This window comes from Mus caroli, unplaced genomic scaffold, assembly GCF_978045245.1.
Source record: "Mus caroli unplaced genomic scaffold, Mus_caroli_1 scaffold_2, whole genome shotgun sequence".
Lineage (NCBI taxonomy): Eukaryota > Metazoa > Chordata > Mammalia > Rodentia > Muridae > Mus > Mus caroli.
The window spans coordinates 77,020,942-77,043,108 of NW_028227257.1; the positions used below are offsets into that span (position 1 = coordinate 77,020,942).

General features: G+C 38.2%; 2 protein-coding genes across 4 annotated transcripts in view; both read left to right on the plus strand.

The window, feature by feature from the left end:
- Caprin1 (cell cycle associated protein 1) overlaps positions 1-16,049 on the plus strand; it is a 31,407-nt gene extending 15,358 nt beyond the window's left edge. For both annotated transcript variants that reach the window (XM_021156477.2, XM_021156478.3), the window contains 15 exons: positions 1,091-1,329; positions 1,416-1,498; positions 2,544-2,681; positions 4,603-4,655; positions 4,740-4,826; positions 5,015-5,170; positions 5,255-5,363; positions 6,762-6,823; positions 7,464-7,574; positions 7,730-7,879; positions 8,713-8,863; positions 11,280-11,474; positions 12,152-12,252; positions 12,581-12,644; positions 14,190-16,049. In XM_021156477.2, the coding sequence (XP_021012136.1) occupies positions 1,091-1,329; positions 1,416-1,498; positions 2,544-2,681; positions 4,603-4,655; positions 4,740-4,826; positions 5,015-5,170; positions 5,255-5,363; positions 6,762-6,823; positions 7,464-7,574; positions 7,730-7,879; positions 8,713-8,863; positions 11,280-11,474; positions 12,152-12,252; positions 12,581-12,644; positions 14,190-14,254 (1,764 nt within the window). In that variant the 3' untranslated portion in view covers positions 14,255-16,049. The remainder of the gene's footprint in view (positions 1-1,090; positions 1,330-1,415; positions 1,499-2,543; positions 2,682-4,602; positions 4,656-4,739; positions 4,827-5,014; positions 5,171-5,254; positions 5,364-6,761; positions 6,824-7,463; positions 7,575-7,729; positions 7,880-8,712; positions 8,864-11,279; positions 11,475-12,151; positions 12,253-12,580; positions 12,645-14,189) is intronic.
- A 3,783-nt stretch (positions 16,050-19,832) lies between these two features.
- Positions 19,833-22,167, plus strand: part of Nat10 (N-acetyltransferase 10) — a 40,337-nt gene continuing 38,002 nt past the window's right edge. Inside the window, exon 1 of one of the 2 annotated variants that reach the window (XM_021156192.3) lies at positions 19,833-20,029. The gene's annotated coding sequence lies outside the window, so the exon portion shown is untranslated. The other variant, XM_029474186.2, reaches the window with a different exon arrangement.

Sequence of the window (22,167 nt, forward strand, 5' to 3'; positions counted from 1 at the left end):
TATTTTTGTTTTTGTTTTTTCTTCACATTCCTACTTCTCTTCCTGTTTGTGCCTCCAGCTACCTATGAAAGACCTTCCTCATTTAAACTGCTTCTCCCAACATTGAAAAGCTCATCCATTTCAGTAGACGACATTTCCACCTTGTAAGCTTACTTGCCCGTCCTAAATTAGACTTTAGCCCTGTTTATATGTTTATTGCTGTAATACCATTTACCTCCTCTGCTGCCAATATAAACTTATTAAAATGTTCATTATTTCTTAATTCCTCTCTTTAAGTTTTAAAAATTTTAAAAAAGATTTCTGTTTTATGGGTATTTTTCCTACATGTTTGTCTATGTACCACATGTGTGCATATCTTTGGAGACCAGAAAAAAGGCTCAGATTCCCTGGAACTGGAATTAATTGTACTGTTGGGAATACATACTATGGATGCTGGGAATTGAACCTGGGTCCTCTTGAAGAGCAGCCACTGCTCTTTGAACCCTGAGCCAACTCTGCAATCCCCAAATTATAGGTTTTGTATGTCTTATCTCCATTTTGTTTTTTGTGTCAGTTTATCTTAATTAAGCTTGAGATGGTTGGAAAGGATGAAAGAAAACAGTGCCATGATTCTTAAAAAGACCCTTCTCTATCCTTAAGCTGATGCTAACATGGAAGAGAAGGAAAGAAATACTTGACTTTGATGCTGTCCTTTCAGCCTTTGAAAAGATGGGGGAACTGGGGGGGGGGAGGGAGACATCCTTCATTGAACTTACATGGTCGCCTTTTCTTTTTTTTTTTTTTTTTTTTGGTTTTTCGAGACAGGGTTTCTCTGTGTAGTCTTGGCTGCCCTGGAACTCACTTTGTAGACCAGGCTAGCCTCGAACTCAGAAATCCGCCTGCCTATGCCTTCCGAGTGCTGGGATTAAAGGTGTGTGCCACCACGCCCGGCTCATGAAGACAATTTTATTTATTAATTTTCAAGTTCTGAACTCCTTTCTGATGTCATGAGTGATTGTTTGCCGCAAGGAGTAAGTGGTGGATGTTTGGCTTGTTCTTGCATAGAATGTACTTAAGTTGGACTCTGTCTTGGGTTTATGTTCTTTGACAGATTCAGAAAACAATAAAGAAGACAGCACGTCGGGAACAGCTTATGAGAGAAGAAGCAGAACAGAAGCGCTTAAAAACTGTACTTGAGTTACAGTATGTATTGGATAAGCTGGGAGATGATGATGTGAGAACAGATCTGAAACAAGGTTTGAGTGGAGTGCCAATATTGTCTGAGGAGGAGTTGTCATTGTTGGATGAGTTCTACAAGCTTGTAGATCCTGAGCGTGACATGAGTTTAAGGTATGATGGTGTCTGGGAACAGAATCTTAAGAAATATTGCTCATTGGCAGTTGGAAGGTAGTTAATGTTTTCTTTGTTATTGCAAGGTTAAATGAGCAGTATGAACATGCCTCAATTCACTTGTGGGATTTGCTGGAAGGGAAAGAAAAGCCTGTGTGTGGAACAACCTGTGAGTATCACAGATAATTCTGAGTTTATAGCTAGGAATCTTTAAAATACTTTTCTGTTTAAGGCATTTTGCAAGTATATAAATACAGTTTGCATTTATTTTTATGCATTCTTTTTTGGCATGCCTCAGTGACATTCTTTGTTTCTTTTTATACTTGATACCTTCTTGGGACAAGATTTGTAGATGGCTTTTCTTCTGCCATGAAATACTTATTGCTTATCCTGTCAGCTTGTACAGCAGTTATACCAGGGAAGTTATAGAGGTCTCAGCCTAAGTCCAGTCTGTTACATTTTATTGTGTAATTTTGTTAATTTTTTATCTTGATACCCCTTCTGGTAGACTAAAATTAGTGAGCATGTATTGCCTTTTTATATTGTTTTAATTGATTTTTTTTAAAGATTATTTATAAGCTAGGTGTGGTGGTATGCACCTTTAATCCCAGCACTTGGGAGGCAAAGGCAGAGGATCTCTGTTTGAGGCCAGCCTGGTCTACAGTCAGTTGGAGTAAAGCCAGAACTACACAGAAACACCGTCCTAAAAACTAGAGAGAGAGAGAGATTTATTTCTAATTATTTGTGTGTATGTGTGTGTGAGTGAGTGTGTGTGATGTGTATGTATCTATATGAATATACATGTGAGTACACGTATCTGAGAAGACCATAAGAGAGCATCAGATCCCTTGGATCTGGCAGTTAGATGGAGCCAACCCATGTGAACTTTGGTCTTCTTGCAAGTCCTCTTAATCCCTGAACCTTTTCTCTAGTGCCCACCACGTGCCTAACACATATAGTGTGTTCAACAGAAGTTTTTATTGAGTGAATAATCTTAGCTTTATTCCCTCTTTATTTGCTTAGTAGTTTAGATAGATTCCTTTTTCATTCCTATCATATTGTAATTTGTTTTATGCATGTGTGTGTGGTTGTTTTACTAACATAATTACGTTTTCTTAACTGCTTTTGTAGAATATTAATTTTTTTCAAATTTTTATTCAAAAATTTTTTTCAAATCAAATTGTCAGTGTAACATTGTATTCTCTATTTTTTAGATAAAGCTCTAAAGGAAATTGTTGAGCGTGTTTTTCAGTCAAACTACTTTGATAGCACTCACAATCATCAAAATGGGTTGTGTGAGGAGGAAGAGGCGGCTTCAGCACCCACAGTGGAGGACCAGGTAGCTGAAGCTGGTGAGTATTTGGGTGGATATAAGCATTAGTTTTGGTTCTGGCCTTAATTTCCTTTTCCTTTCTCATTCATGTGTATGTATGTATGTAAAATCTGTATACTCAAATATCCTTTGAACATGGCAAAGTACATTCAGCAATCTGAACTATTCAGAACCCATCATGTATCTTACAGGCCTTGATCACAGGTAAATTGGTAACTCTCTTGCCTACTTAGTATTGTTGGATAAGGAATATGGGTTAGGGGCAGTTCTAAGGATTTTTGTCTGACTTGTTTTACTTCTCACCATACCAACATATAGTATGATAAGTATATTGGAAGCATATATATGGAACTTGTAGAGATCTGTCAGCCTCTGCCTACAGAGTGTTAAGTCATCATTTCTTTAAGGCTGTGTATAGAACTCTAGGGCTTGAGCTGTTAACTCCTTGTCCGCTAGGGAGTTTTGCAGTTCACGTTCAGCATCTTAATGAAACACAAGTGTGACTACACAGCCTGAGTACTTTCATGATAATTATTAAGTTGATGAATAAAATTGAAAACAGCTAGATACTACAAAAATTTTGTGATATTTCATAAAGTATAAGTTCAGAGCTGGGTTGCTTAAGGTAAAAACATACAACACCAGCTATCTAACTTGGGGTAATTACTGCAAACTTTTAAAGCCCAAGTTTCCATTTAGTGTGTGAGGGGTGTATTCAGTAAGGCACATGGCACACACTGCTATCTGAGTGCTGCTATGCTGAAGCCAGAAGGGAAGACTGCTTATTGGTGGAATATAGGTAAAACATTTTTCTGGTTTTACTTTTTACTAATAGGTGAGTTTATTGTTGTTTTTTCCTTCCTTTAGACAGTCTTAGCTCCCTGTGACTTAGAACTCCTAGAAATCTGCCTGCCTCTGCTTACTAAGTGTTAGTTAAGTTTAAAGGTGTGCATCAAGTTGGGCATAGTGGCACATGCCTTTACAGTCCCAGTATACAGGAGGCAGAGGTAGGAAGAGCTCCTGAGTGTGTGGCCTGTCTGCTCTACAGAGTGAGTTTCTCCAAGTTAGAAGGTTTTTATTTTCATCATGCCTGCCATAGGAAACTACTGTTAATGCTGAAATGACTCCTGCATTCTGGAACGAAGTAAAGAAACTTAGAAGTGTAGTTACTGACTATAAAAATGGGAAAGGAGAAGAATTTATCAGTAATATATTCTGATTACGTGATTGTATAATGATGTTACTTTAGAGTTTAAGTAGAATTGGTACCATTAAAACAGTCACTTATATGTGGATATCATTTACAAGCAGAATTTCCTTTTTCTGTTGTTTGTTTTCAAGACAGGGTTTCTCTGTGTAATAGCCCTGGCTGTTTTAGAACTCACCTTGAAGACTAGCCTGGCCTCAAACTCACAGAGATACCTCCTACTTCTGCCTCCCAAGTGCTGTGATTCAAGGCTTGTGCCACCATCAGTCTGGTTGCAGACTTTTTTTTCTTAAAAAGCAGTTTTAGGTTCATAGTTAAATGAACATAAGAGGGGTTAAGAACACTGGTTACTCCTTCTGAGGACCAGGGTTTGATTTTAGCAATCCACAGAATGGCCCTCAATTGTCTGCAAGGGTATTTGTCACCCTCTTCTGGCCTGTGTGTACACACTACGTATGCCTGGTACACAGGCATGCATATATGCATAACATCTATTTATATAACAAAGCTTTTTAATTGCTACCTGTCATTCCTTTTCAATTGTATAACTTTCTTATTGCAGCATTCCTGTTAGAGGTACATTTGTTACAGTTGATAAGCCTAATATATTTTCACCTAAGTGTGTATGTGTGTGTTTCCCCTTTGGTTTCTTGTACATTCTGTAGATTTTCTACGGTTATAGTTTCCCTGACCTAAGTAAATCTTTTCTGGTCTATTTCCCTTTTAACTTTAGAACCTGAGCCAGTGGAAGAATACACAGAGCAAAGTGAGGTTGAATCAACAGAGGTATGATTTCTTAGAAACGTTTAGTACTGCCTTTCCCTCTCTGCCTTCCCAGCAGGTACCACAGAGAGTGACTTTTCTTTTTAGTATGTCAATAGGCAGTTCATGGCAGAAACACAGTTCAGCAGTGGTGAGAAGGAGCAAGTGGATGAGTGGGCAGTTGAAACCGTTGAGGTAAAAGTTCTTTGTATCATGAGGTTAATGTCTTGTCTGATTTCTACCTGTCGTGAGGGGGAAAAATAGGTGGTTAGTCTTTTTTATTGACACATTCATTATAATAAATACATATCACATAATTAATATTTAATGTTTGGGAAACAGCCATGAAAATAGTATTTTCTTTTCTCTCTATTCTATTTTAGGTTGTAAACTCACTCCAGCAGCAACCTCAGGCTGCGTCCCCTTCAGTACCAGAGCCCCACTCTTTGACTCCAGTGGCTCAGTCAGATCCACTTGTGAGAAGGCAGCGTGTACAAGATCTTATGGCACAAATGCAAGGGCCCTATAATTTCATACAGGTAGGTATATTTTAGTAAAGCACCATTAATAGTAAATTTAAATGTATGTTGTTTGATGTAATTCAGTTATATCCTGACTTGTAGGATTCAATGTTGGATTTTGAAAATCAGACGCTTGATCCTGCCATTGTATCAGCACAACCTATGAACCCTACCCAGAACATGGATATGCCTCAGCTGGTTTGCCCTCAGGGTTAGTAATGATGATTTTAAAAGTTAATTTTTTAGGAAAAAAAATGTATGTGCATGTATTTTCATATTTGGCATATGTATGTTGTCTGAACAACTTGGTACCTGGTCTCCTCCTATGTGGTTTCTGAGGAGCAAACTTGGGTCATTAGGCTTGGTGGGGCATGCTGCTTTTTTGTACATTCTGGACCACCTTACCACCTTCCACAGTCTTTTAGCCCCTCCTAGCTCAGCAAAAATTTTTTTATGAGAGGAAATAGAAGACGCAGTATAATCTTCAGAGGTTTTGAAATTTTGCTCATTTTTAATGCTTTGAGTCCTTTAACTTGATGTGAAATCTTGTCTAGTTTTATCATTTCTTGTAACATTTTTATTGGCATAGATAAATAGAATTGATGACTTCTCAAGCTGAACACAGCAGCATCTAAATGTAAAGTTACCAGTGCTGCAGAGATCTATACACTATATGTTTTTTTTTTCAGTTATGAATTACCCTCTTCACCTCCATGTAACAACCACTCTCTTCTGATACTTTTTTAAAAAAAAGATTTATTTATTTTATATAAATACACTGTCTTCAGACACAACAGAGGGCACTGGATCCCATTACAGACAGTTGTTAGGAATTGAACTCAGGACTAATTGAGGAGCATCTTAACTGCTGAGCCATCTCTCCAACCCTCAACATTCTTTTTTAAAAGTTTGATTATGTGTATGAGTCTGTGGGTCTGTGCATGCGAGTTCCAGTATTGGAGGTTATAGGATGATCCCTTAGCCCTGGAGTTTTAAGTGTTGTGAGCTGCCCATGTGCTCTTAAATGCTGAGCCTCAATTTAAAAAATCTGAAGAATAAAAATATTAGATGTTGCTTGTGTGGTCGCTTGCAGCTTGAGGGAGAATTTCTGATCCTCCTATGCAGGGGATGCCTGAGAGGAAGAGATGAACACGACATTCAGTTCTTTATCAATTGAAGCCTGAGTGTGTTGTATGAGTGGCACTCTATAGGACCATTAGCATCCTTCCAGGACCAGAGTTTGAGGTTTCTAGGTATTTGAAGTCTGGCTATAACAACCAGGAAATCCCAACTTCCAGACCATGGGAGATTGTGTTACTTTCAGAGATAGAATTTCTCAAAGGCAACTGGCACTGGTTATTATTACCTGTTATTCTTATTGATTACTTTTGTTAGTGGCACCGTATTCTATCTTCCAATCACACAATAAAGCAGCTATGAGAGTCAACTGTAATCTCTGCCATTAAACTATTTTCCTGCTATGAAAATGTTCATTAATCACTTATAGAAATTTGCCTATTACACTTATGTATAATTTAGATAATATTTAAGAAATTGGATTTTCTCTGAAGAAATTTCATGTTGTGTAACAGTTTTCTTAATATTGTAGTTCATTCTGAATCTAGACTTGCCCAATCTAATCAAGTTCCTGTACAACCAGAAGCCACACAGGTAAGAATGAATAAGAGTATTCAATAGGTTTGTTAGTTAAGATTCTTTTCTTAGTCAGTGATGCATTTGATCACTTTGTTCAGATACAAACTCATTTGCAATAGCACTTATATTTCCATGCTTGTATTTGCTTTTTCTTTGGTAACTAAAATTTTTCATGCTTAGACCTTGTCTAGGAACTTTTTTCCCCCAACAGTCTTGTATTAAAACAAAACAATTGTCTGTATTTAAAACAGTTATTTTTCAAATTAGGGCTTAATACTTATTAGACAAAGGTTTAATTTAATTTTGAGATTTAAATGTCAATATAGTTTGCAATTGTTAAGTATTTTGTTTTGAGAAAAAGCGTAAACATGTAGCCCTCACCTTATTGGCCTAGAATTTGCTATATAGAACTTGAAGTCACAGCAACCTGCCACCCCTTGCCCCCCCCCCCCGCCCTCTCCCTTGTGCTGGGATTGAAGGTGTGTGCCACCTATCCAGCAAGTAATGTATACAATCTTACAGTTTCAAAATGAAAAGAGAAAGTCTCTTTCCCTTAACAAACATGTCTTTTCTTTGCATCTGTATTAGGGTTGGTATAATTTATCTTTAATTTTGTTAGAAGAAAATAAGGTTTGAGGTCTTTATTTCTGTATAGGTTCCTTTGGTTTCATCTACAAGTGAGGGGTATACAGCATCGCAGCCCTTGTACCAGCCGTCTCATGCTACAGAGCAGCGGCCGCAGAAAGAGCCAATGGATCAGATTCAGGTAAGTTCTGTTACCAAGCAGCAGTTGGCATGGTACTTTATAAATGTGAATCTTTTTGTACCTATTTTACTTTCATAAAAGTTATATTTATTAACGTATATAAGTTAGAAGTAGTGTACCACTAAAGTACATTTGTTTGTTTGCTTTGTGTTTAGGCAACAATATCTTTAAATACAGACCAGACTACAGCATCCTCATCCCTTCCTGCTGCTTCTCAGCCTCAAGTGTTCCAGGCTGGGACAAGTAAACCTTTGCACAGCAGTGGAATCAATGTAAATGCAGCTCCATTCCAATCCATGCAAACGGTGAGCACTTAGCATTTTCTAGTGTGTATAAATCACACTAAACGGAGCTGAGCTAGAACTTATGTGCTATTTTTATTGATCACTAAACTATGTTTCTTAGGCTTTTTAGTGGTGTATTTGAGCCTTTTGAGTCACTCATTTATATTTTTTTAGCTTTACTCCAAAGGTTAGAATATTTAACAAAGTATAATCAAGACAAAAGAGAGCCAGAGAGGGAGATCAGTGGAAAGGGGTCTGCTACCAAGTCTGATATCATAAATTTAATCCTTGCAACTCACGTGGTAGAAGAAATCTGAATTCTGAAAGTTGTCCTCTGACTTCCACATGTGCAGTGTATGCACATAAAACACACACTACATCTTTAAAACGAAAACAAAAAGTATAATATAGTACTTGTGGAGTTATAACCTAGTTATATAATTGTTGACATTCTGCTCTTTTAGCTTAATCTTTATTTTACTGAAATGTTTGAAAATAAGATTTAGATGTTATATACTTCACTGGTTTATCAGTAATTATCTTTAAATAGTATAATTTCTAGAAAAATTATTATAACTTAGAATACAGTTGAATTAGTACACAAAAGAATGCCTGAAGGATTAAGCACTTAAGACTTTCATTAATATATTAATAAGAGTAAAATTTAAGTGAGTTAACATGGTAACATCAAGAAGTCAGTGATAGACATGAAAGCCTTTTGTTTGTGATGTGTGTGTTTTGATTTGGAGGGGGGGGGTTAAGTTATATTTGAAGGGAAGGCTGAACTGAGATATTGAAGTCTAAACCCAAAATAAAGGCATGAACCAATCATTCATTTACTTGGCTTGCTACAGGTGTTCAATATGAATGCTCCAGTTCCTCCTGTTAATGAACCAGAAACTTTAAAACAACAGAGTCAGTACCAGGCCAGTTATAACCAGAGTTTTTCCAGTCAGCCTCACCAAGTGGAACAAACAGAGCTTCAACAAGACCAGCTGCAAACGGGTAAGAAGGCCAGGGTAACTGTCTTTTTAGTCCTTAAACTTCCCATGTATGCCCTACTTTCAAATTCGTTGCCTGTTTTTTCGTTTGAATTGTTGTTAAATGTGTATTCATTCCTAAATACATATTACAACCTCATTAGCCTGTATCATGGTGATTGTGTGTATGTTTTAGGGATGACCATTTGGTCTTGGATGGTTCATTGCTGTGCTCTTTGCTGAGGAAGACTTCTCCTGCTCTCACTATCCCTTGGTTCCCTCCAGCTCTTGGCTAGGTTGAGGCCTTATGGGTGCCCCCCCTTCTCCTTATGATATCTCTTTATGATACCTTTGCTCAGGTCATATTTAGGCATTCATGTTGGTGAGACTTCATACTTGTAGCTTCTGATGCTTCTAGGAGACAGAATATTACAGCAAAGTGCATGTTCTTCTGTCTCAGCAATCTTCCCTCCCCTTCTGTATGATCCTGAACCTTAGCAGCCAGGGGAGTTGTTTTGTAGATGAATTCGTTGGGACTGTTCTACATTTTCATTGGTTGTGGTTTTCTTTAATGGTCTCCATTGGGAAGAGAAGTTTCCTTTGTTAAGGGTGAGGACTAACTTGTCTGGCTAGACCCTGAGAAAGGAGATTTTCAGTCTTTTTAAAATTTTAGTTACTATGTTGTGTGTGTGTATGTGTGAAAGAGAGAGGGAGAGGGAGTTGTGCCGGGTATGCATGCCACAGCTATGCTTCTGTACCAAGTTCTTTTATCTGCTCAACCATCTCTTACTTTTTTTTTTTTTTTTTTTTTTTTTGACAGCATTAGGGCAGTTTACATTTTATGTAGAGTGGCTGTCTCCAAGAGTTTTTTTTTTTTTTTTTTTTTTTTTTTTTTGTAGTATACCAGTTAATGTTACAATTTTTCTGGAATTGAATTTGTTACTGAATTATAGAAACAAAATTTTAACTCTTCATTGTTTATAAGGCTTACTGCCATGATACTGCCAGTAGGAGGTTGGGTTGATTCTTAACGGTGCAGTAATGTTGGGGAAAACACATACACGGATTATAATTGGTTAGACCAAGTTGAAATCCTTTTTGGCCTGTAGGTCATAATTTAAAATGTTTTCATACACACATTCCACACTAATACGCATGTGCAAAACCCTCATACTCATAAAAAATTAAAGGCCTTGTAAAAAAAAGTAACCCTTTAATTTGTTGATGTACACATTTGTTCTGCAGCAAGTATGTGACATCCAGAGGGTGCTTTGCAGTCAGTTCTCTACTTGTACATCAGTGAGGGTCACAGGCTTGCAGTTTCTTGATTTATTCATTTGTACTTGTTGCTTTTTGACTTTCATATCTATATGCAAATGTCACCTCATTAATATTTATTTTCATCACTCCAAATATAGCTTACTCATGGCCACTCATTCTATGCCTCATCTTTTTTTAGAGTAGTAAAGTGGAAAAGACAGGTAATTTGTTTTAGCAAACTGCTTGGTGTGTTGCAGCTTTGCATTAATTTGAATAAAATCTAATTAATAACTTGTTTCTACGTGGAAACAACAAAGAATCTGGGAAAAGAATCCTTTTTTCTTTCCCTTTCCTGTGCCATTCTTTCACTCGTTTGAGACAGGGTCTGACCATGCCTGGTCCTTGCTGTGTAAAACGGGCTGGCCTGCAATACACTGGTCTTAATTCTGGGTCTGAAGGCATGCCTAATGTGTGCCTTCTTAGAACTAGCCCTTTCAGTAGGTTGAATGTCAGTGTGAGTACTTCTAGCATCTTCTAAGTTGGCTATACTTGTCATTTTACATAGGCACCGAAGACTGCTAAGCTGAAAGCCTCTAATGTTTCAGATATGAAATCACTTTACCTATGAGTATGATTCCATATTTCAGATAGTGAAATAACTGTAAGAAAACTTAATTATTAAGGTCGTTTATACTGAAAAATGACATATATACATTGTTTGGCTATATCACTCTTGTGAATTATGGGATGTACTTTTGCTAGGTGTTGGCCTTTTCAGATTATCTGTATGGGAGAATTGTATGCTCGTCTTTGAAAGGTTTAGAATTACTATTCGGGAAATGACCCTCTAGCCCAACCTTATAGGTGGGTAAGGGAGGAATAGGGACTTTGTTATAATTTCCTATTACCATGCAAATTTATTCAAATAACTGAACTTTAAGAATAGGGTGCAGAAGCTAGGCAGTGGTGGCACATGTCTTTAATCCCAGCATTCAGGAGGCAGAGGCAGGTGGATCTCTGAGTTTGAGGACAGTCAGGGCTACACAGAAACTGTCTTGAAAAACAAACGGAAAGAAAGAAAGAATAGAGTGCAGAACATTTCGTATAGTTCAGGAAGCATGTGGGAGAAGGAATGGTAATGAATTCTTTGTTTATGTATATGTAAACTTTTCTTTTAACAGTGGTTGGCACTTACCATGGATCCCAGGACCAGCCTCATCAAGTGCCTGGTAACCACCAGCAACCCCCACAGCAGAACACTGGCTTTCCACGTAGCAGTCAGCCTTATTACAACAGTCGTGGGGTATCTCGAGGAGGGTCTCGTGGTGCCAGAGGCTTGATGAATGGATACAGGGGCCCTGCCAATGGATTTAGAGGTAAGCAAATAATAAGGCAACTTCTGAGGAAGTTTTGCAGTTTCAAGTCTTTCCTGACTTGTAAAATGAGAAGTATTTTGGGAAAGAATTACTTTTGCATTAATATATATATATATATATATATATATATATATTTAAACATTTGAAGTGTGTGCTGGATGCATGTCTCCCAAGACTGAGATGCTTCTGTCTGTATCCTGAGTTCTGGGATCAAAGGCCTGGGCCACCTTATTGCCTGACCTTTTTTTTTTTTTTTTTTTTTTGGTTTTTCGAGACAGGGTTTCTCTGTGTAGCCCTGGCTGTCCTGGCACTCACTTTGTAGACCAGGCTGGCCTCGAACTCAGAAATCCGCCTGCCTCTGCCTCCCGAGTGCTGGGATTAAAGGCGTGCGCCACCACGCCCGGCGCCTGACTTATTTTAACAGTTTTTTAAATGACAAAACTGGGAGAGAAAAGTCTGAGTTGCCATACATGGATTGGTTTGTCTGAGTTAAGAGTTTGTTTTAAGATTTTTTTGTGTGTACACCCCTGAGCTCCGAGGTGGACAGGAAGTGTCATCCTCTAAGACAGATGGTGCTGATGAACAGGTTGGATCAAGGCAGGGAATTAACAGTAGTTTGAATTACTAGTGTGGCTGGTTTTTTACTCTTCCCTTTATTTTCTCATTCTAAATTCTAGGAGGATATGATGGTTACCGCCCTTCATTCTCGAACACTCCAAACAGTGGTTATACACAGTCTCAGTTCAGTGCTCCCCGGGACTACTCTGGGTACCAGCGGGTACGTAAATAGAGGTTAACTAATTCATTTGGGGTTAATTTTGTGGTGTCCAACATGCATTGTTATAAAATATGACTTTGACTTTTTGTTTGTTTGCTTGTTTTTGTTGTTAAACATTTATTATAGACAGCCACTTAATGTAGTTTGCTTAAAGTGACCTTCAAAATGGAACTGTGTTGTATATATTCTTAAGCTTAAGGGAAGCTCAGTAAGAATAATTTAGCTGTAATACTGGTGTCTAGGAGTTACCTATTCTGCTAGTGCTAAGCTGTCAGACTAGTTAACCAAAACTACCTTTCCTTTCACAACTAACTAGCTTGTCTTTCAGGATGGATATCAGCAGAATTTCAAGCGAGGCTCTGGGCAGAGTGGACCACGGGGAGCCCCACGAGGTAATATTTTGTGGTGGTGATCCTAGCTCCTATGTGGAGCTTCTGTTCTGGCCTTGGAAGAACTGTTCATAGTCCGCATGTAGGTTACATGTTAGGAATACATTTATCTTTTCCAGACTTGTTGCTAAAGATTAAATGAAATGCTCTGTTTCTAAAATTTCATCTTGAATCCAAATTTTAATTTTTGAATGACTTTCCCTGCTGTTGTCTTCAAAATCAGAACATTTTCTCTGCCTCAGAAAAGTGTTTTTCCAACTGGAAATTTATTTTTCAGGTCTTAAAACCTGCTAAATGTTTTTAGGAAGTACCTACTGAAACTTTTTGTAAGACATTTTTGGAATGAGCTTGAACATTTATATAAATTTATTACCCCCTCTTTAATTTTTGAAACATGCATATTATATTTTAGGCTGAGAAGCCCTTCAAATGGCCAGATAAGCCACAGTTACAGCTAGAGAACCATTTAGAATTGACATAACTACTTGAAACTTGAACACTTTTAGGACCAGTGTTAGTGTTCTAAATACCAACATATTTCTGATGTTTAAACAGATCTCCCAAATTCTTAGCACCTTGATGTCATTAAAATTTAGAATGACAAGCTTAAGAGGCTTTAGTTTCATTTGTTTTTCAAGTAATGAAAAATAATTTCTTACATGGGCAGATATAGTTAATTTGTTGAACAATTACAGGTAGCATTTCATGTAATCTAACGTTCTAAATGGTTCTCTTCTTGAAGGAGGTTAAAGAATTAGGTTTCTTATAGTTTTTGGCTGGCCATGACATGTATAAAATGTATATTAAGGAGGAATTATAAAGTACTTTAATTTGAATGCTAGTGGCAATTGATGATTAAGAAAGTACTTTAAAACAAAAGGTTAATGGGTCATCTGGGAAAACACTGAAGTATCAAAGGTATTTGCATGTGAACGTGGGTTATGTTCTTCTACCCCACCTTGTAGCATATTCTATGAGAGTTGAGTTAAATGATAGCTAAAATATCTGTTCTAACAGCATGTAAAAAGTTATTTTAACTGTTACAAGTCATTATACAATTTTGAATGTTATGTAGTTTCTTTTTAACAGTTTAGGTAAAAAGGTCTGTTTTCATTCTGGTGCTTTTTATTAATTTTGATAGTATGATGTCACTTCCTATTGAAATGTAAGCTAGCGTGTACATTAGAATGTGAGCTCCATGAGAGCAGGTACCTTGTTTGTCTTCACTGCTGTATCTATTCCCAATGCCTCATGACAGTGCCTGGCACATAGTAGGCACTCAATAAATACTTGTTGAATGAATGAATGAATGAGTACTGGTGGAATACTCCATTAGCTCTACTCTTCTTTTAGCCTAGAGAACATGAGCAAATTTGCACATGACAACTCCAAGGACAGGTGAAACTTGAACACTGAAGAATTGGCCTCTTAAGCCTAATAATGTGCTGACAAGCTGCCCACATGCTTCTTGACTTCAGATGAAAGTCTGCTTGAAGGCAAAACAAATAATACTTGAAAGAAAAATCAAATGCCATTTTTGTCTTCTAGGTCGTGGAGGGCCCCCAAGACCCAACAGAGGGATGCCGCAAATGAACACTCAGCAAGTGAATTAATGTGATACACAGGATTATGTTTAATCGCCAAAAACACACTGGCCAGTGTACCATAATATGTTACCAGAAGAGTTATTATCTATTTGTTCTCCCTTCAGGAAACTTATTGTAAAGGGACTGTTTTCATCCCATAAAGACAGGACTGCAATTGTCAGCTTTACATTACCTGGATATGGAAGGAAACTATTTTTATTCTGCATGTTCTGTCCTAAGCGTCATCTTGAGCCTTGCACACAATACAATACTCAGATTCCTCACCCTTGCTTAGGAGTAAAACATTATATACTTATGGGGTGATAATATCTCCATAGTTAGTTGAAGTGGCTTGGAAAAAAAAATGCAAGACTGACTTTTTGACCTTGGATAAAATCTACAATCAGCCCTAGAATTATTCAGTGGTAATTGACAAAGTTAAAGCATTTTCTTTGAAAGGAAGATGGAAGGAGTGGAGTGTGGTTTAGCAAAACTGCATTTCATAGCTTTTCCCATTAAATTGGAGCAACGACAGATTAATAGCATACCAAATTATGCATGGGTCCTTACTCACACAACTGAGGCTGGCTACCAGCCTTGACATAGCACTCACTAGTCTTCTGGCCAAACGACTGTGATTAAAACACACGTAAATTGCTCTTTAGTAGTGGATACTGTGTAAGACAAAGCCAAATTGCAAATCAGGCTTTGATTGGCTCTTCTGGAAAATCTGCATCAAATATGGGGGATAATCTGGATGGGCTGCTGCTGTGCTCAATGTGAACTATTTAGATACCTTTGGAACACTTTAACAGTTTCTCTGAACAATGACTTACATGGGGATTGGTCCTGTTTGTCATTCCTCACCATAATTGCATTGTCATCACTAATCCTTGGATCTTGCTGTATTGTTACTCAAATTGGTAATAGGTACTGATGGAAATCGCTAATGGATGGATAATCATAACACTTTTGGTCACATGTTTTCTCCTGCAGCCTGAAAGTTCTTAAAGAAAAATATCAAATGCCTGCTGCTACCACCCTTTTAAATTGCTATCTTTAGAAAAGCACCAGTATGTGTTTTAGATTCATTTCCCTGTTTTAGGGAAATGACAGGCAGTAGTTTCAGTTCTGATGGTATAAGCAAAACAAATAAAACCTGTTTCTAAAAGTTGTATCTTGAAACACTGGTGTTCAACAGCTAGCAGCTAAAGTAATTCAACCCATGCATTGCTAGTGTCACAGACTTTGGTTATGTCTTAGTAGCGGTTTCTGAAGTATTTTCATTTATCTTTTGTCTAATTTAACCCTGATTGAATTCTCTCCTTTTCTCAAGGAGACACTTATGTTCAAAGTGTTGATTCTTTGCCCTAGTTGCATAGAGAGTATACAGTTTGGAGATGGAAAGGTTAGCAGTGACTTAGCCATATGTTCTGTGTTGGAATTTGTGCTAGCAGTTTGAGCACTAGCTCTGCGTGCCTATGAACTGAATGCTGCTTGTCCCATTCCATTTTATGTCATGGAGAAATAATTCCACTTGGTAACACAAAGGCTAAGTTAATGTTATTTTCTGTACAGAAATTAAATTTTACTTTTAGCCTTTTGTAAACTTTTTTTTTTTCCAAGCCAGTAATCAGCTACTCAAAACAACAATTATCCTCAGATATTCATCATTAGACAACTGGAGTTTTTGCTGGTTTTGTAGCCTACTAAAACTGCTGAGGCTGTTGAACATTCCACATTCAAAAGTTTTGTAGGGTGGTGGATAATGGGGAAGCTTCAATGTTTATTTTAAAATAAATAAAATAAGTTCTTGACTTTTCTCATGTGTGGTTATGGTACATCATATTGGAAGGGTTATCTGTTTACTTTTGCCAAGACTATTTTGCCAGCACCTACACTTGTGTGCTTTAAAAGACAACTGCCTGGGATGTACCACAACCATATGTTAATTGTATTTGATTGGGATGGATAAAATGTTTGTGGTTTATTGGATAATCCCTAGATGGTGTGTTATGTGTGTAAAATATAATTTTATGATATTAAGAAAGCAAAATGGAAGAAAATTAGTTTAGTATTGAATTTGAGTTCTGAAGTGAATGCAGAGAATGTCTCACGTTTCAGGCTTCTACCCAAAGTGTAGGGCAGAAGGTGTAAAAGGTGTTTGTAGTTTGACCTCTTTATTTTTTAATTTGCTTATTCCTTTCAACAGCAACATCTAATTAGCTATTATTCTACCATTGCAGTTCTAGTGACTTGTTAATGTCTGAATTCAAGACTATTTTAAAAGCAATCTCACTGGACAGAGAACTGCTAAAGTCTTTTTCTTAAGATCTGAGTCTTTGTTACTCAGTATCTTGTGTAATATGCAAATGCTTGTCTAGAGGCAGAAGACCTTTTGTTTGGTCAAGTGTGTAGTTTACCAGAGTACAGGGAACTGATGGTCCTACATGTCTCTCAGTGTAGTAAGACTATAAAATATTTTGTACATGCACAATTAACAGTATGTTTAGATACCACATGTATAATGACACCCCTCCCCCCAGGTAGCATGCCACTGATGACTTTTTGCTTAGGGCCATTTTATTACCAAGGCCTTAATATTCCTAAAAAGAGATGATTTTTTTTTCATCCTTTCTCTTCTTTTGATCATTGTATCTTGATATTAAAAACATGACCTTCCAATGATTGTAGTAAATTAACTTCTATAGTTCTTTTGTCTCTATATGTATTCATTTATATGCACTTATGATGCTGTTGTATAGAGACTTCAAGGAGACATGAAAATGTATGCTTATTCTCAGGTTCATTCACTAAGGTGCTTGGCAGACAACCAGTTTCTAAGTGCAGAATATAGTTAAGCAGCTTCATATATGTGCCAGGCAATTTGTTTTGTTAAATTTTCAGTGGTACATCTACTTAAGGAAATAGGGTAATGTAGCTTAGGCTGATCATACCCTTCATTTCAACCTTAAGCTCTCAACCTGCATCCCACTTAAGTTATTAAGTACTTTAGTTTTATTGAGTATAAGCTAACATAAGCTTTGCCGTTACTATTTTGAATTTATATACATTCTGGAAAAACTTAGAAATCTACTGTTGTATATTTCATTATATGAAAATGTGATTGTTGATAATGTGTATGCCTGTGAGTTGCATACACCCTAAGAAAAACTTAAGTGCTCCTTGAAGAGAGAAGAAACAATTCTGGGTCTGGTCTTTTTAAGAACAAAGCTAGACTACTGTATGTTCTCAGTCTTGATACTAGAAGCACTGTACATTAATATACTGTTGTGAAGCTTGAACAGTTTCCTGCATAGCCCTGATCCTTCACCGTTGGCATTGAAAGTAGCAGTATCCCTGATGTACTTAAAACTTAAAGTCAGGTTTTGGTATGTTTATTTGTAAGTATTAATTTCCTCTAAATACTGTATCTCTTTAGGGAGACAACCTGAAATTTATTAGCACATTTGGGTATCTCTTGCCAGGCATTATGGTCAGTGTTAACTATTCAGTGGTGAAAAAATTACCCCTCAAGACACTGGAGTGACCCCAGATATGTGTAGTAAGTGGCATGGTTCAACTGTGTGGCTAATGATAAATATATGACTTAGTCGGTATGATCTGGAAAGACTTGATTGAAAGATAATTCAGCTGACATAAGGATGAGGAGTGGCAAACTGGATAAAAGAGTCAAGAGACCTGTATTCCAGTGACTCCTGTTTTGTTTAAGCATTAGCAAGATCTGTCTGGGGAAACTGGATAGGGCAGTTTTCTTCCATGTTTAGTTTTTGTCTCAACATTTGGAAGCTATTGAAGGTTTTAAAATGGTGTGTATTGTTTTGGGGGTGGGGGGTCAGAATAGTGGGCCATCTAATAAAACTGCCATTTAAAAGACCTTCACTGCAGTGTTTAGAAGAAAAGTTAATGGGCAAATGTAATCCAGAAAGTGCATCATTCTTCAGCAGAAATTGAGGTTTAAGTTGGAAGTGGTGAAAGGATTACAGATTCCCTGTCACCACTGAGTATCTTGTGCCTTCAAGGATGGTTTCATCTCTGGTTTTACTTAATCCAGGTGACCAAATCCAGCCTCACTGTCCTGAATATTATTTCTTTATAGTTATTTTGTCTATAAATACCTAAGTCCCAAGCCTCTCATATTCAAAACTCACACTAAAGTACTTGAATATTAAATGGCTAGTGAAATGGCTCCACAGCTATCATCATTTGAGGTCAACCCAGACTTTTTTTTGACTCTTTTTTTTGACTCTTGGGACAAAGGTGGAGGAAGAGAATTGCCTCCAAAACCCTCTAAACCTGCAGGTGTGCTCTTCCATTCCCATCTTCTCTCAAGCACATTTGATATTCTACACTGAGAATATTCTACACCAACGACTTTCAGTCCAACTACTTGATAGAGGCAGTTGGCAGTAAGTTGGAAGCTATCTTTGTTGTCTTTATATACTTCAGGCCTTCAGTAAAATCACATGCTTCCACAGCATAGACAGCTCAGCCATCTAGCACTGGCTACCCTTCCCCCGCCCTACTTCTTTATCGTTCTAAATCTATCTTATGGCAGTTGCCCCTGTTTGCACCCTGACATGGTGGTGGTTTCAGATTTTGCAGTGACTAAGGTAATCATAGCCATCATCTTTGTTCACAAAATTCCAGTTTTTTGTTTTCATTACAACCGAAGTGTACCATATCTGGGCTACCTATGCAGAATTGACTAGCCTTATTTGCCCACATTTGTCCTCTTTCTATATTGCTTCCTTTAAAAAAAAAAAGTCGAGTACTCTCAAGGATCATTATTTCTAAGTTTTGTGTTTTGCTTGTGTCACCACCTTATAGGACTTGTCTGTCCATTATAACAAAGTACTGGTAGTTTTATTTTCTTAAGTGCATTTAGAACCTTAGTATTAAGTCTAGGGCTGTGTTGGTGACTTAAAACAGAATATGGCTAGGCATCACAAAGTCTTTAAAGTGCATTGAAATTTAGATATTGAAGTTGGTGCGTAAATTTGGGGAAGGAATACTGTTTTAGATATCGGAACTTATGCCCCCAAATATAGGATAAACCGATTTCACGTGCCTCATGCTAAAAGGAAAGCAGACTTACTTACGGGTATCCTTGTGGATGTGGTTGGATGAGCCTTGAGACCCAATGTTGGGCTTTTAGTACACTTGGCATGAGTCTAAGAAAAGCCTGCAAAGTACAGCGGCCACGATCGTGGGTACAAAGTCTACAGATATTCCCAGACTGCTGCGGGATGGAGGTTCAAGTAAGATGAATTAAAACAGTTACTGGCCTAGTTTCGTATTAGAAGTGGGGAGGTCGATAAAACAGCACCTACGCTAGCAACAGCTATTGCCTTGTACAATCCTGCTATAGAGGTGCTCTTTAACACAGCAACAGTGGACGAGTTCCTGTACCAGTGGCAACACCAGATGCGAGACACCCGGATATCTAAACGATTACTTCCGCCAGTCATAGGTTACCGGCTGCAAATGGCGCAATGCTCCATTTCAATGGCGGCCGGGTGTTAGTGCGCAAGCGCAGCGGAGATCTGCGGCGTTTTCTTACGTCATCACTAAGCGTCGAAGCTATGGAAGGTCCCATAGCTGTAGTGGTCCCCTCCCTTCTGAGCACTTGCCCACGTGCTGTCTGCCACTTAAGCGGATTCACGTGCAGCGGCGGCCCCCGCGTAGTTCAGCCGTGTAGAATTTTCTCCAGCAAATTGGTCAGCCTGCATAGCAACTTCGTGTCTTCACGTGCTTCCGTTGTGCAGCTGCCTGGTGTCGGTAGGAGCCGGGGCGCAGTACTCTTTGCAAGGGGCTGGGTCGGATGTTGAGATGTGCTTTTGGGTCTTTCACTGGCCGGTAGGGAAGCTTCTGATCCGGCTGGTGCCCGTATCTTCGGACTCCTCTTCGGTTGGACTGCCCTACAGACAGACATTCCTGGTCCGGGATATTCTGACGTGCGGGGCTGGCTTCTCGAGCGCTTTCCGGGAGTGTGGCTCCTTCCCACACTCGGGTTTCTTCTCTCTCTTTGAGAGAATGGGTGGGTGTCAAAACTATTTTCGGAGAAACTCCGCTCCTCGTAGCAGTGGTAGGCTTTGAACTAATGCGGTTTAGTCCCGGATATTCTGCTCTTAAATACTGCAGTATGCCCCTTTATTTGCACTATTTAACTGTCTCATTCAGGACATTTGACAGTGCACCTCGTGATGCTTGGTACCCGGTGCTGTGTGTACAAGAATGGATACAGCCGAATGAAAATGACTTGTCGACCTGGTTGTGGTGGCGCATGCCTTTAATTCTAGCGCTTGGAAGGCGGAGCCTGGAGTATTTTTTGGAGCTCGAGGCCAGCCGCGTCTGCATAGTGAGACTGTTTGAAAAAACAAAGCAAAGCAAACAACAACAACAAAAAACCCTAATGCGATTCATCTTATTTTCTATTTCCAATAATGCTTTCCTTATGTATTAGGCGTTTCTTGGAACCAGTAATTTTAGATCATTATCAGATCCCTCACTCTGACCATTAATTTTACATTAATTTTGTTTGTGGGTAGTTGTATTTCATCTACTTTTAAAAGTACTTTTTAGAATTAAAGCTTGTACTCAGGGGCCTTTACCTGTTAATTCTAAGACTCTCCTATTATAACAAAAGATAAGACTTTTTGGTTTTTGTTTTTTCAAGACAGGGTTTCTCTGTATAGCCCCGGCTGTCCTGGAACTCACTCTGTAGACTAGGCTGGCCTTGAGCTCAGAAATCCGCCTGCCTCTGCCTCCCAAGCGCTGGGATTAAAGGCGTGCGCCACCACCACCCGGCAAGATAAGACTTTTAACAATTAAGCTGGACTCTTTAACAATTAGGTGCCCATTCATTTTTTGTAGGTGTTTATGTGGCTGGCAACATAAAGCTTACAAACTGAGTTGCTTTGGACTTGGGTAGATTCCAGTGTAAAGCCTATTTGTTACATCAGTGCCTTGGGATACTAGATTTTTTTTTTTTAAGATATATTTATTTTATCTAAATACACTGTAGTTGTCTTCTGATGCACCAGAAGAGGGTGTCAGATCTCATTAAGGATGGCTGTGAGCCACCATGTGGTTGCTGGGATTTGAACTCAAGGACCTTTGGAAGAGCAGTCAGTGCTCTTAACCGCTGAGCCATCTCTCCAGCCTGGGATACTAGATTTTTTTGTGTGTTAAGACCTATTAAAGCTTATGTTTAGGGAAGGAGGTTTTGTTTAAAGCGCAACAGGTTCCTGAATTGTAAAATCACATAGCATGACACTCTAATACCGGGGGAGTGTGATTGATTTTCTTGATTTTTTTTTTTTTTTGGCCTATTTGTTATAGGTAATTTGATAACATTTGCATTTTACTAAATGCTGGAGAAATTGAGTTTAGGTCCCCACCCCCAGCTAGGCAAATACTGTACTACTGTACACCGAATAACCCATATGGTACTTTTTAAAATCACCTGTATAGAGCCATTAGTGTGACTTCTCACCCAAAGAAACACATTGAATCAGAAATATTTGTTTACTCTCATTTTATACGTAACATATGAATTTAAGCTTTTTAAATTATTATTATTATTATGTTTTAATTGTGTGTGTTGTGTGGGGTCATAGAAGACCTTTTTTTTTTTTTTTTTTAAGATATATTATTTTTATGTAAGTACACTGTAGTTGACTTCAGACACACCAGAAGAGGGTGGGGCAGATCTCATTAAGAGTAGTTGTGAGCCACCATATGGTTGCTGGGATTTGAACTCAGGACCTCTGGAAGAGCAGTCAGTGCTCTTAACTGCTGAGCCATCTCTCCAGCCCCAGAGAAGAACTTTTAGGGATCTGTTCTCCCATGGATCCCCGTCCTGGGAAGGGTCTGCTTGTATGTATGACCACTGCCTGGCAAGTCTTTCCTTTTGC